We start from the raw sequence: 14,357 nt of genomic DNA on the forward strand, positions 1-14,357 counted from the left end.
ATGATATATATATATATATAATATTGTTCACTTTATCCTTGAATCATAGTTTAATGATTTAGTAGTTGAGAATCAAAAATATTATTTGGAGCAAATAAAACCTATTTTAGTCATAAATTTTAGTTATGAGTATTTGTATTCTAGGCTTAAATATGTTTGCAGCAAAATTGAGATCACAAATTATCGTAGATTCATCAGAAGTTGAATGTTGTGAAACACTTTTTACTTTAGAACTTTTTGCTTCCTAAATTAATACTTTCACGTTGTCGTGTATATCAGAAATTCTCTGCTACTAATGACAAACTAGAATTCTAGTAATAAATCGAAGAAATTTATCACATACCATTTCCCATTAAAGCTCCCAATTAATTTTCCTTGCTTTCACCGACGTCCAATAGCGCCAAAACAAGTCCATTAAAGCATCTCTTTGCACAATTACACAATCCCTACTATTTTCATCTCCGTAAGAAACGCGGCGGTATCCATTAATTCCCTTAATGTCCCTTAATGTCCTCGTTTTTCCCATATAAGACTAGAAAGTTCAAACTACGGAACGAAACGGCATTAGGAATTGCTACGAAACATACACAATAATCATTCCGCAATCCTTCGTGTCTCGCAATGATACTTGTTCTTAACGCTATCGTTAGTCCACTTTCGTAACTCTGCCCACTTTTCCATATTCACGCAACCAATTTAAACGCGATTCTCACAGAGAAAAAGATACGTGCACAGTAGATAACAGAAATTTATAAATTATCATTCAAATTTGAACTGGAATGGTTTTATTTTTTAATAAACTCTACCCACATATTCTGTCAAGAGTCTTAGGGCAGATATGACGTTAACTTTAATCGTACGGTCGCAGGTGACGTTGAAATCGTGTTCTATATATTTTGTTATTTCAGTGAACTACGTTATCTGTACGTTGAAAGTTAATAAATAAAACTATCTCCTTTCTCTCCACTTATTGAGATCTTTTTTGTTTTGCATTAAAAGTTTCCCAATGATAAAGCTATACAAGATATACAGGGCAGAAGGAGGGAAGTGGAGAAAATTTGAAATTAATATGCTATGAATTTTTACTAGTAACTTTTGTGCCAGAAATTGTTTTCAGTATTGGTAACAATCTTCTATCTTACGGTATACATTGTATTTACATCATCGCTTTTATTAAATTATAAGTCCATTTCGTAAAATTACCATGTCTTCTTATAGTTCTTATTTTATAAACTTTCTTTCATCCGCTGCTATAAATTTTATTCGCGATTTTGTAGATAGAAATGTGAAGATCGGTCACGGTTGATAGATTAGAATTGATAAAAATTAATTTGTTCGCGACATCCGCGCGCTCGAACTGTACCCTGGAAGCAACGAAGCATTCTACCGGAAGTGGAGGACGACACAGTTACGGAAGCCTGACGAGCCGCATGCTTCCACGTAGAAGGCTTCCACGCATCCTGAGGGACGCAGACGCGTGCACCAGCTCGATAATAACCGCGTAACCGGCAATTCCGTGCTAGCTGTTTATCGTTGTTTCGCGGGCAACGTCTCGCAACGTATTCCTCCTTGATCGTTGATAAGGGCAAGACCGGTAATACGAGGAAGACACACGTTCCTGGATGATTTCAGCCTCTGCTAGAGATAATGACCCTTGCTCAAACGCTTCCTTCGCGAGACTGCGCAAGCCAGTCAGTGATAAGCAAAGTAGAAACGAAGTGTAATTGCCCTAAGATATCGTGAACGTAATTTTTTTTATGTGTTCTCGGAGGTGTATAAATACAGAGAATATTGTATGAAGTGTTAGGTGGTCTCGTAATTATGTAGAAGTTTTAGGAGAATTAAGCTTTAACAAGGTTCTAGTCTTGTAGATTTTATGCACCAGAGAATGCATTTGGTTGTGGTAGCAGCATATCTCTGTTAATTATCATCGGTGGATTTAATTGAATGAAATAAATAATCCTATGTTTTGAAATTGTAGCTCTCATACAATTATAGATTGAATTAGTTAAATACATTATATATGGTATATTATATGTGGTAAATTTATAGCCGGTCTGCGAATATTTATACAGATATGTTATAAATAAAGATACTTGATATTAATATACCTATAAATAGAAAATTTAAATAAAGATTTCTTTCATTATCTTAATATTACAACGAGTACTTTACTTTGGATATTTTGAATATATTTTTTAGTATTCCGTGCTCCGGATATTATATCTTAAATATTTCTGGGTATTGAAATTTTTTGTTGAAGTTGACTGATAGAGGAACGAGTGGATGAATTTATAATAGAAAAATATATTGAAATAAGTATATGTATAGGTACAGGTATAGTGTATACTGATCCAGATCCTCACTCTTTCAGTGTTACAATACAATAGAAGGTAATAGGGAGCGCGTTCATATATTTATAGCAAAGGACATTACCAAAAAGTTAACCTTCGTGTATAGATCTAGCTGAAGGCTACAAGAAACAGAGATAGAAATCTATTTATAGCTCTTTTGTTTCTAGACCTTGTAACCTAAAACAACATTTATATTCAAGGGCATAATAATATGGACCTCTCCTTGTTTCGAATATTTGTTTCACTAAGTTCCATTCTCTTCGTAACAGCTGTAAGAAATTTTCTATGACAAGTGTTCCAATACTTTCGTGAGGCTCTGTACTCAAGAATAGTTTTATCATACTCCATGCGTCATCGTTACGTATATGCTATTCAGGAAGAAGGAACCAACTCGATGTAGCTGGATGCAACGCGTATGTATATATTATGTAGACCGTGGATGGCGCACGATGGAAACTGCACACGTGCGCACGCGACAAGCGTGACCGCGCGCGGCGCCGAGCGGGTTCGCGCCCGCCTCGTTCCGTCTCGCGGCTTTCTCATCGAGCCGGTTCAAAAGGTCCTGTCCAGGATACGGAGGTGAGAACGCAACAAGCGTAGGCTATAGGGGAGCGACGCTCAAATGCGGCTGGGCCACCCTGCAGTCTCCTTTTTCTCTCCGTTTCTTTGACCTACGTGACTGGTGGTGGCAATGGTGGGGGCTCGAAAGGACGCGGAAAAAGAGGACTCACGGAGATCGCGCGAGAAAGTGAGAGGATCACCATAGTCCACCGGAGGAGGATGTTCCTGATAGGATGTGAACGAGATGACTTGTGAACTCTTCCTTTAACAGGATGACTGCTACGGTGGCTATCAATGGTCCACGTAATTTAATTTTTTAGAATTATTCAGGTGAGATAAATTTCATGGATAATGTGAATTTTCGATAATGTGAATGACTTAAATAGCATTGCGAATATAATGATATTAATATTCGATACAATATTTAATATCTTGTAGAGATTAAATATTATTGTGTATTGTAGTATATCTCAATTCATTGCGGCTCCTAGGAAAAAATGTGTAAAACTCGCGTAACATTCCACGTGTTAAGTACTCATTTCTCTTACTATTATATGTAGGTTATACAGAGGATTTAAGAGTTAGACAGTTTAAGTCAGTCAATTTCATGAAAAATGACTTATGTCGATAAATATCTCTTCGTTATGAAAATCTTTAGTTATCGGAACAATTCAATAATTACATTAGAATGACTGAATTATTAATTGTATTATAATGATTAAACTATCCTGTCAACTGTACGTTTTGATAATGAAAAAGAAGAAATGGAAGATTGACTTACATTAATCGAGTTATGGCAATCATATTTCTGCCTTTCTTCTTTTTTTCTTTTTAGGTGAACAGAAAATAGAAAGATTCGCGATTGGAGCAAAAGTCGTGCAAACAGATTAACTAGAAGGAGGCCACGAATGGAGAAAAGAGAGGAGTAGATCGAGGTAGCTAAAGAAGGACGGTACTGGAAAGACGAGAAGGGGACGTGTACAGTTACCAAAGGCCGAGGCGAACAGCTCCACCTCTGACGATAAAGTATCGACTTTGAAAAGTCGAACAAAGATTGTTTCTCTTTTCTGAAAAAATGATTTCCGGCGATGGATGAAGCACTTCGATGGGAACTGAGGATTCGTTGCGATAAGACGATGATTTTTGGAAAACAAAGATATTACTTCATTTCAAGATCTTCGATTTTTATCATTAGCAATGAAGAAGTACGAAGCAATCTGTTGGCAAATAACAGGTGCTAGCGTTGAAGGTCGAGACATTCTCATACTTTTACTAGCTGCACCTTTAGCGCATATTTAAAAGTGGGAAGATACGCAATTTACTCTTTTCTTATATAAGGAAACGAATAAAGAATGTAAATAAATTAATAAAAAGGAGGAAAATAAAGAACAGAAGTGTATATTATTATTATTGTTATTATTATTGTATAATCATGTATATGATTGATGCGGAGTGTATAAATGTATATTAGTATAAACAGAAAATTTTGGAAGATAGATAAAAAGATTGTAAACAAACAAAGAATATAAACACGCAAGAAAAAGCGGTAAGTAAATAACAGACGTAAAGAAGCAAAACATATAAATAAGCAATCAAGATGGACACAAATACATCAAATCGTTTTTATTACACATCTGCGCTGAGAAAATCTAAAAGAAATATCAATACATGTAGCGTTGGCGATAAACAGATGTTTTCTTTGAATCTAATTTCTCATTACAGCATCATTACTGTGTAATCAACGTAACTGTGTAATCATTGACATCGTGTGTAAGACAATGACAACCATGCAATCGTCTGCCCCTTCATAGACGGTCGTATTGTCGTAAGAGGAAGAAAGTCGTGGGATAAAACATAGCTTATACAAAGATCGACTGCGATCTTCTCTCTTTCTATCCGTCGGAGCTCGTTACAGGTCTGGGAAAACTCCCGTGAACTATATGAAACATGGGTGTTGCCAGTTAGTTAACCTACTTCTCACGACGCGCGCCTTTTCCAGGCGAGACCTTTTAAGGAGATCGATTTTATTATGGCGAAGCTTGCCTAACCTTGCACCATTGAAAATATTAATTCTATACATCCCAAACTTATATTACATTTAGAAGTTTATTAATTAATCATTTATGAAAATATTACTATTGTATACTGAAAGGATCGTCTCGTCTTTAACAATCGTTATGTAATGGATTTGAGGAGGATTATTTTATTATGAATTTTACCAAATAATAAATACTCTTCTTTATCTTTCTTTTTCTTTGTTATGTTTGATAAAATTCTGTTCCTATTAAAAGAAACTTCTATTTTACTTAATAAAATATGAGTTATATGAAAGCACATTTTCTTCAACCGCTACTTATATTTCACTACCAACTTTTTAAATAATCTAATATTGCATATTTACTTAAACATATCCATGAACATATTTCAATTCATAAATTCTATCAATCATCGAGATTGGTAAAATGAAACGAGGAAGATGAATAATCCGTAAAAAGGCGTTTGCGTGATCGAGAAGAGAGACGTTATTTATTGCCATAGCCGATAAATTATCCAATTAGAGCGAATCGCTTCGGCAGCTTTCCGCAAACCCTTTTTTAGCATTCGATACTGTCGTACATATCCTCACGCCCCGTTTCCTTTTTATTTGATTTTCGATTCTGCACGCACCCTGCAGCAAATCTTTCGTGTAATTCCCAATATTTCCGCGGCCTGATCGAACATGTGTCTGACACGGGATCGATTTCACGGCGTCCTTTTATCGACGAAATGGCACGAATTTTCTAAGTGTGAAAAAAGGGTTGATCGGAGCCTTTTGCGGCAGAGGGTAGGTATTTTAAGGGTCGACGGTCGTTCGAAAAATAAAGATCAGTCGCAGACTTTGGATTTCAGGCGACTTTCTATAAACTGATATATTTTTGTGTAAATATTTTACTAGAAACAATATTTTTTTAAATATTCTACCGGATTCCGATTTCTAGAACGTTCTGTATTGAGAAATTAAGATATTAAGATTAATTCTTTAGAAAGAATGTTCAGAAAGAATGTTTTATCAAATTTCTTTCATCTAAAATTCAAAGTTTTAGTTGATTTATATTTACATGGATTATTACATTTTCATGTACATATTTTATTGGAACCAATTTTACAATCGTTTTATTATGTTTCAATTTCTAGAAAATTTAAAGAATTTTTTACGGAATTTCCTTGATCTGAAATTCGCAATTTCATAAAATTTGTATTCACGTAGATTTATGTAAATGGCGAGAAGTTATAAAGAACGAACTTACCACTAAAACGGTAATTTCACGGTATGCCAATTTCTCTGCTCTTAAGAGTACCATGAATGTTTATCAAAAGTCGACTTTCGCATGTCTACTCTGCAAACCGATCTATCGTAAACCGCTTTCTAAGCAATAAAGATTTTACTTGAACCGTTGTACAGGAAGTTTTTAGAATATTTTATATTGGTAACGTAAATGGCAAAATTCATGACATCGTGAAAACTTTGCATATTTAATTATCGAATATAAATATTTCTATTTAATCGTAAAGAATTTTATATTATATAATTTTTAAGTTGAAATTACGGTAAACTTTTCAAAGAAGCAGATTCATTAGAAGAGACTCTCGTCCAATGTTGCACTATCAATGGCGCTGATGAGCATCTTAAATGCAAATGAAGTGCATAAAAAGTGGTATTATACACGGCTTTCGTTTATAGTCAGTTCAATAGAGTCGATCGAATCGTATCAAAGCGTATCATGCAAATCACGTATCATCAATCGCATTGATGGTTTGCACTCGAAATCGATCGGCTCGCTACAGCATATTTTATCTTTAGAGGGTAGAATCTTGACATGAACAACTTAGTATAATTATGAATAAACGTATGTAAGCAATAAACTACCGATTGCTTCAGAAAATTCTATTCTAATTATTAGATATCAAATAGTAGTCTTATTTTAATATACTTAAGGATTTATAACGGGAAGAAATGTTAAGTGTTGATGAGAATAAACTTTTATGAAAAGAACAGATTTAGGAAGAAAATTATAACAAAAAGACTCAAACGCTGGAATGAATAACTATCGCGCTCGAACGTTCGATGACCAGATAATGCAATTATGTAAATCTTACGGTGTAACTGTTTCATAATTTTCGTTCATTAAACGAATCATTATCTGTTTTCCGTTTACGATAGGAGAGAAATTAGAGGTAAAAAACTAACAGCCGGCTACCGATGCAATTACTGTACTTGCGTGTTTTAAACTGCTATCGTGCATCAGTGAAGATCCGAAGAAGAGAAACTGTTATCGCTCGAAGAAAAAAGAAAGTTGGGAGCGCTGTTAGGTCAGTTATAGGTTCAAGCTTTTCTTTTGACACAAAAATAAGAAAAACAGGATAAGTAATCCTTGAGAGATAAAGAAAATTATAATGTAGGGCTAACTGTTAATATAGATTAAGAATTAATTCAAGTGTGTCAAGAATTATAATAGAAATACTAAAGTAATGTAAATTATAAATTGTAAAACACACATTACGTTGAATTATTACTAAAGATATGCCAACCTTGTAAATATCAATGGAACACTGGCTTGAAAATCACAATTTGCTCGTGTTTATTGGATAAATTACTCACTTTGAATACGCGAATATATTATCGATAACAAATCGTTATGTAAACACACGTGATTCTGATATTTTTCGTTCCCTTACGAATCAATCTTGCATATTACTCGTACACCTCTTCATACCAGACAGTAGACACGATGTTCCAATCATACGCGATTAATACTGAAAGATATTGTTGATTACATAACTTGTCAAATAATATGACGGAGATTGATAAACTTTAATACTTGTAGAAAACATTGATTAATGCTTTTCCTATCGTGCTACCGGTGATCCCTGTGCACACTGCACACTGATATTTCGTGGGAGCTGGAAACTGTGAGTGTGTACTCTCGTGCAATTGCCGATATTTCCCGCGGACATTCGTGATGAAACAAGTAGCTGCGATATGTTAAACTTTTTTACGTTTAATGATACAATTGGAAATTTATGAAAAAAAAAGAAAAATAAAAAATACTATTATGTAGAATGTTTTAATAAAGATATATTTTTAAGAAAATACACCTATAGAAGCAAACTAAATTACAGTTTGTTAACTGCAACAATTTATTTCATTGAAAAAGCTATTGTAAACCAATTAATTGTAAAATTCACAGTCGATTGGAAGCTTGTTTATCAGAGGTGATCTACCTATTCGTTTCTATAGTGATGTTCGAGTATTATCAGCTGATTAGCAAATGTGACAGATGGCCATAGTTGGTTTTATTAGATTATCGTTCACTTATTTCCAACCATACATCCTTGGACAGTATTCAACGAGGTTGCGAAGGTGAAAATTTCAGTGAAAGTCGACAGTGGTGAACGGAAGGATAATTGAGTTTCACTTTTTTGTATAATAAGCGAGGTAAGAGGTATTTGATTAATCTTGTATATTCATTCATCACATTACAGTACAGCAAACGCGCCTTTATTATTGATATCCCGCTATACAGCATAGAAAGCCTGGTTACAAACCGAAGAAACAACGGCGCAATTTCTTGTCTTATAATATAATTTCAAAAAATAATAGTTTTATCACATTCGAATTATTCAGTACTAATTGAAATAATTTAGAGTTAGGAATGATAGTACATTAGTCAGATTATCACATATCAGAGACACAGAAATCAATAAAGTTTATTAGATTTTTAAAAAGAATCAATACGAATCATGTTAGTAAGAAAACAGTATTTTAATTACATGTAAGTCATTGTAGATAAGAAAAGAGAGTTAGTCAGTTAGTCAATAAAGTTTATATTAAAATTAAAATTATTGTTAAAAATCAATGTTAATAATTAATATGAAAATCACGAGAGACAAAGCGATACATAACAGTATATCAGAAGAAAGAATTAATATCTTTATACACAAAGGTAAAACACGTTTATCAAGTGACCATGATATCCTCACCATAGAAATTTCAATAACACGCCACGAAACTTGGTAATCGTCCTCGCATGAGTTCCATGAAGAAGTGTAATCGCCCTAAAAACCTCTAATCTCCTCAACTAGACGACTACATCGCCATGGCACGCGTCTAATACATACAAAGAGAGTGGTGGGGAGAACGTTAGGTGCCCCTACACGTCGTGATTATGGGGTGAACCCTTGGTACGGTGCCCCATAGACGGCGGACCGCCCTTATGGAGGGGGTAAAATACCCCCGGGACGGTATATATGCTCTAAGAGCCCCATGCCACTTTCACAGTACCAAATTGTACTCAGCCTAGAACAGTTCTCGTTTCTTATTTCATTTTTCACGCTGCACACCAAACGTTCGGCTATGTCGTGACAAAAACTTTTCCATATTATTAACATATCGTGTTATAAAATTTTAATAGGAAGTTAGACTTTATGAAGTGATCGATTGAGGTGACAAATTCTACGAGGATCGTTTCATTGAGCTAACAAGTTTATTAGGTAAGATAACTCTTCGTTAATCAATTGTTGCGTCAGTGAACGACGCAATTAGAACGTTTGATTGAATATCTAAGCATTTCGGAATATTATGGATACAAAATAAAAAAAAAGAATAAATTTAAGAGGTTAATCTAGAATTATAGAAGAAATGGAGTAATAAGATAAGAATAAATTCGTAAACTTAATGTGGAACTACAGAACAAATAGAATAACGAAAAATCACGGGTTTAATATAGAACTACAGAAGAATTGGAATATCTTTAACGATTATTCACATCACACATTTGTCATTTTATTAATGAGAACTATTATTCATCAAATAAGAAAATTTGTCATTTCATTAATCAAAGCTATTGTTCATAAAAAATTACACAATACTGGAGTATCTTTTCAGAAAACCTTCCACAGCATGTCCTCGGAGTATTCATTCTGCAGCGAAGGCGGCTTCGACGAGCTCTCGAGTTCCTCGGACTCCGGCTTCGACGTGAGCTTCGAATCGCCAAAGCACGAGGTGCAATCAGACACCCTGTTTCCACCAGCCAAAGAAGGAAAACGGAAGAAAACACGAAACACACGGTGCAAGAGTCCCACACAGGTAAGCGGACGTGTCTACCTATGCTCAGCCCAACTTCCCTTATCTAAAAGAACGTTCACCCATCGCAAAGAGATCGAGCAAAGAGAATTTTTCAAAAAGCCGGAAGACAAAAAGAGGAGGCTAAATGATCACAAGGAACCATTGATTCGTCCGCAGGTGCTCAGGCTGAAAAGGAACCGTCGAATAAAAGCGAATGATCGTGAGCGGCACAGGATGCACACACTGAACGACGCCTTGGAACGTCTCCGGATGGCGTTGCCGACCTTTCCGGAAGACACGAAACTCACGAAAATTGAAACCCTCCGTTTCGCCCACAACTATATTTGGGCGCTGTCACAGACGTTGGGGAATTCCGAGGCAGGCGAGATCACAGTGAACGTCGGTAACGTGACGGTCAGTATCAGTGAGAATGGAAACATGATCACCTCCTCGACCGGAAGCTGTGCTGTAGCCGCGCAGAAGCGGCTTGGACCGTCGCATACTGTCTTTCCTTATCCTCAGGAAAGATTCGTGCCCGAATGGCAGGAGTACGATTGCTATAGCGATCAGAGTGTTAGTCCACCGATGCAGTATCAGCAGTGTTATGATCAGAGGATGTATCATGCGCAACATCAACTTCCTGCGCCGCATCATATGGGACATAATAATATGTATCAGTGTCTTTAGGTAGCTTTTAGCTCGTGGATGTTTTCAAGCACTTTGGTGGGTGATAATGAAAATGATTGTAAGAAAATGAACTTTCATAGTTTTTTTCATTATCGAAAAAGTTTATAAACGAACAGGCAATCGTTTAAAGGAAGTGGTTATGATAATATATGAGAAAAGGTTAACAGATAGAAGAAGTTAATGTGTCAAAGATGATGATTTAGAAGAAGTGTGTACCTAAGGAATTTTATGGACGAATTGAAGGAATTCTCAGGGTCAGTATTTTTGAAGCTTCAAAATGAATTTAGTACTTGCGGAATAGATATATCAGTAATCGCGAGTCGCATGAGTCATCGCCGCCATTGTACCTTTGTAATGAGCAACGATGCTCCAGAAATTGCATATGTTCAGTAGTGAATTCAGTGTTATACAGTGAAGTTAACAAATCTAGCAAATTGGCAATTGCAGAAATTCTAACTAACTAACTAATGATTTGTTAAGTAACGTTTCTGTAAGCAAAAATTTTAAACTTAAAGTACTGAGATCTAATCGAACCTTAAGTTTCTACTTGATAATTAATAATCGAAGACCAAAGAATTTTAATCCTCCATGCTTTAGTGAATTTTTTTATACATTCTCCAAAGTTCCAATAACAAGTATAATAGATAAAAGCATGCAGTACAATTTACGAGCAAGGCGAATATATTTTACTAGTAATTGTATCTTACAGAAACCTGCATATCATTACACGGATGTCGAACAGACGTCGTTCAAGATAAATTCGCGTTAAATAATCGACGTGATTGTAAAAAGAAGTAGGCCAGTGCGCAAGATGATCGTTATTTACTTTGTAAGAGAGCATTCTATTCACAACGAATTATTAGTATTAAGGTTTAATGTTAGGCAAACTGATAATATCGTCGTTTCTTCGAAAACATATTTATCATTATTTCTTGTCTTATAAAAAAAAAATCAAGGTAGTATAATTAGAAACACGTACTAAATATCGCGTTCCTTTTCTTTTCTAGTCATTGATGCTCTTAGGTTGATCTCGAATACTTGATCTCACCCTTTATTTCTAGATTATTGTATTTAAACATACATTTCCGCCAGTGCTCTTATCGGATCATGAAATTGCCGATTCAGGAAATATATGTATATTGTACAGAATTTATATCTTATCAATAAATCATATTTTACCTAGACATTTATCCTTTTACTATTTATTTCGCCGCCTACCCCCAATATGATTTCAACTTAAACTAATTTAATTGCTTAAAATAATTAAAAATGAAATAATTAACTATATGTAACATACCAATGAATTTTGTCCATAAGAAAACGTCAATCAAATATATAACACGATACTACACACAATATTTTAGTGAAAATATCAGTCAAATAGATAACACAATATACGAATGATCGTAGATAAACCACGTTTTCGATCATTGATAAAGAGATCGTTAAAAGGGACGAAACGGATCCGCAAACAGTACAGCTACGATTAAGCAGTTATCGTCTTACAAACGAGCATGCTTGAGCCACTTTGCAGGAATGAAGTCCTGCTCAAGAATGAATGAGCACGTGCCAGGGCACGTGTCCTTTGTAGGAATCACTGCAGGGCAGATGTATCACAAGTTGCGCCTGAAATTACGCCTACCCGTCTAATCCGATGGATTACATGACGGACGTGACTTGAAAACATTCGAAATCGGTCAGACGAAAGAAAAAATCAGCCCTAGTAGGTAACCTGTTGTCTCAGCTTTTATCCATAATCTCCCTTTAAATCGCAATTCACATATCGTATTCGTAGTGTCTGAACACATTTAGAAATTAGGGATGAAGAGAAATTTCTATTGCGACGTAAAATTTCATTGGACGCAGAAATCTCGCAATTTTCGTGCACGAATAAATATTATCGAGAAAGTGAATTAATCTGATGGAGTGAAGAGTGGAAAAATGTTATTTTTCCATCACGAATTCAACAACTCAACGGTTATTTTGATAGCCTCATCCCCTTTGCACTCTAGTTGATCGAACGATCGAATTCGCCTATTTATTTTTCTAACACTTGGCTACTGTGTTCTGAAAATGGAACACCTACCTCTACTTGTTATGGAAATTGTCCTTTCTGAACGCGATGCTTCTTGCTGATTGATCGATTTCTTCTTCAGTTCATTAATTTTACTATTGTATCATATTGTATGGTACTGAATCACGAAATTTGTTTCTGTTTTTAAATTTAGCAGATTTATCACTGATCTCACTGATATCACTGATGAAGATCTAAATTTAATAATTTATCACTGACTTAACACTTATCTATATATATTCAATTTATGAAAGAATATTTATAATTTATAATATTCATAATTTTCTATCGATTATATCCTCAACATATAATTCTACAGGAAGACGAAGTGATAGAGAAAGATATTTTTGATAGCCGATGCGGTTTCACAACATCCTTTGATCAATAATTTCGTATACAAGGCTTATTTGCAAACAGGCTGCAAGCTGTGACGAATCCGTTAGCACGCTCGATCGTTTCCCCAAATCTCACCAATAATGGTAATGCTTCAATGGAACCATTATGTCCACGACATATAACTGTGTGCACAGCGTAACAGACGGCTAGATTCCGTAAAGGTGTTGGATTTTGGGGGGATTCAATCAGTTTTTGCCGTGGCCTTTGCACCCCGTAACTGCCTCCAACTGTAGGGGTTGCAACGATAGAAAATAAGAAATTGGAAACACGACTGATTTATCCTTCACAATTACTCCCATATAACTTGTAATTTTCAATTTTCATACGTAATTAATAGTTTTTATATTTTATTAAATGTGAGAAAGCATATTTGTGATCTGTTCTTTTTTATTTATTGATATAATTTGCAAATATTTGTATACGTTCAAACACAGCTCAGCTGATATATATTCAGAATTCTGTTTCTCAAAAGCCAAATTGATCAACTCCGCTTTTTGTTAGTTTCTTAATTTTACTACACAAATTTATAAATAATGTTCAGTTTTTCAAAAATAAACGACTTAGTTCCATAAGTTCATTTAATGTAAGAAGATGACAAAATAGAAAATTCTCAGGTAAATTTAAAAAATACATTTTGTAACATTATCGTATTTTTTATACTTCTTGATTTATAAAATTGATCAATTACCAAACGGTTCAAATATTAACAAACACAAGGAATCGATATATGTTCAGAGTTGTTTATAAAAACAGAGGACCGCTATACGTAACAAAACTGGCAGTGTGAAACAGCGAGCAATAGATCTTCGAACGAAACTTTCATCGAACTGAAACAAGCCACACGCCTGCAGAATCAAACCAAACAATGCAAACGGCGAGGTAGCCTCTCAGTACAGTTTAAACAAAGATTCAACGAGGAATTTTTTACAGGCCATAAACGTCGCTGCTGCATTTCGAAGCGCAGTGATTTCGCTTTGATCGACCTTTCGTTGGGTCGTTTCCGACGAGTGCACATATCGATCGCGTTCAGGGCCCTCATTGTGTCGGGGCGCTGGTGTGTACGGTGACATACTGGTGGCTGACAGAGGTGCTCCCCCGTGGAGACCCCGACCAGTCTCGTACAGGGGTACCGTAGCACGAGTAAGAAAAGAGGGGGAGACGGGTTTTCCTAATTCATGAA

At 35.2% G+C, this 14,357-nt stretch overlaps 1 protein-coding gene across 1 annotated transcript; it reads left to right on the top strand.

The window, feature by feature from the left end:
* Positions 1 to 8,297: 8,297 nt before the first annotated feature.
* On the top strand, positions 8,298 to 11,357 carry LOC132915386 (neurogenin-1). Its single transcript, XM_060975184.1, has 3 exons — positions 8,298 to 8,391; positions 9,841 to 10,041; positions 10,198 to 11,357. The coding sequence occupies exons 2-3, from the start codon at positions 9,856 to 9,858 to the stop codon at positions 10,705 to 10,707; spliced, it is 696 nt and encodes a 231-aa protein (XP_060831167.1). The 5' UTR covers positions 8,298 to 8,391; positions 9,841 to 9,855; the 3' UTR covers positions 10,708 to 11,357.
* Positions 11,358 to 14,357: the final 3,000 nt, after the last annotated feature.

Source organism: Bombus pascuorum, chromosome 1, assembly GCF_905332965.1.
Source record: "Bombus pascuorum chromosome 1, iyBomPasc1.1, whole genome shotgun sequence".
Lineage (NCBI taxonomy): Eukaryota > Metazoa > Arthropoda > Insecta > Hymenoptera > Apidae > Bombus > Bombus pascuorum.

Coding starts and splice junctions, on each gene's coding strand:
- LOC132915386 (XM_060975184.1), top strand. CDS start 9,856: ATGTCCTCGGAGTATTCATTCTGCAGCGAAGGCGGCTTCGACGAGCTC. Junction 10,042..10,197: donor GGTGCAAGAGTCCCACACAG/GTAAGCGGACGT, acceptor ATTCGTCCGCAG/GTGCTCAGGCTGAAAAGGAA.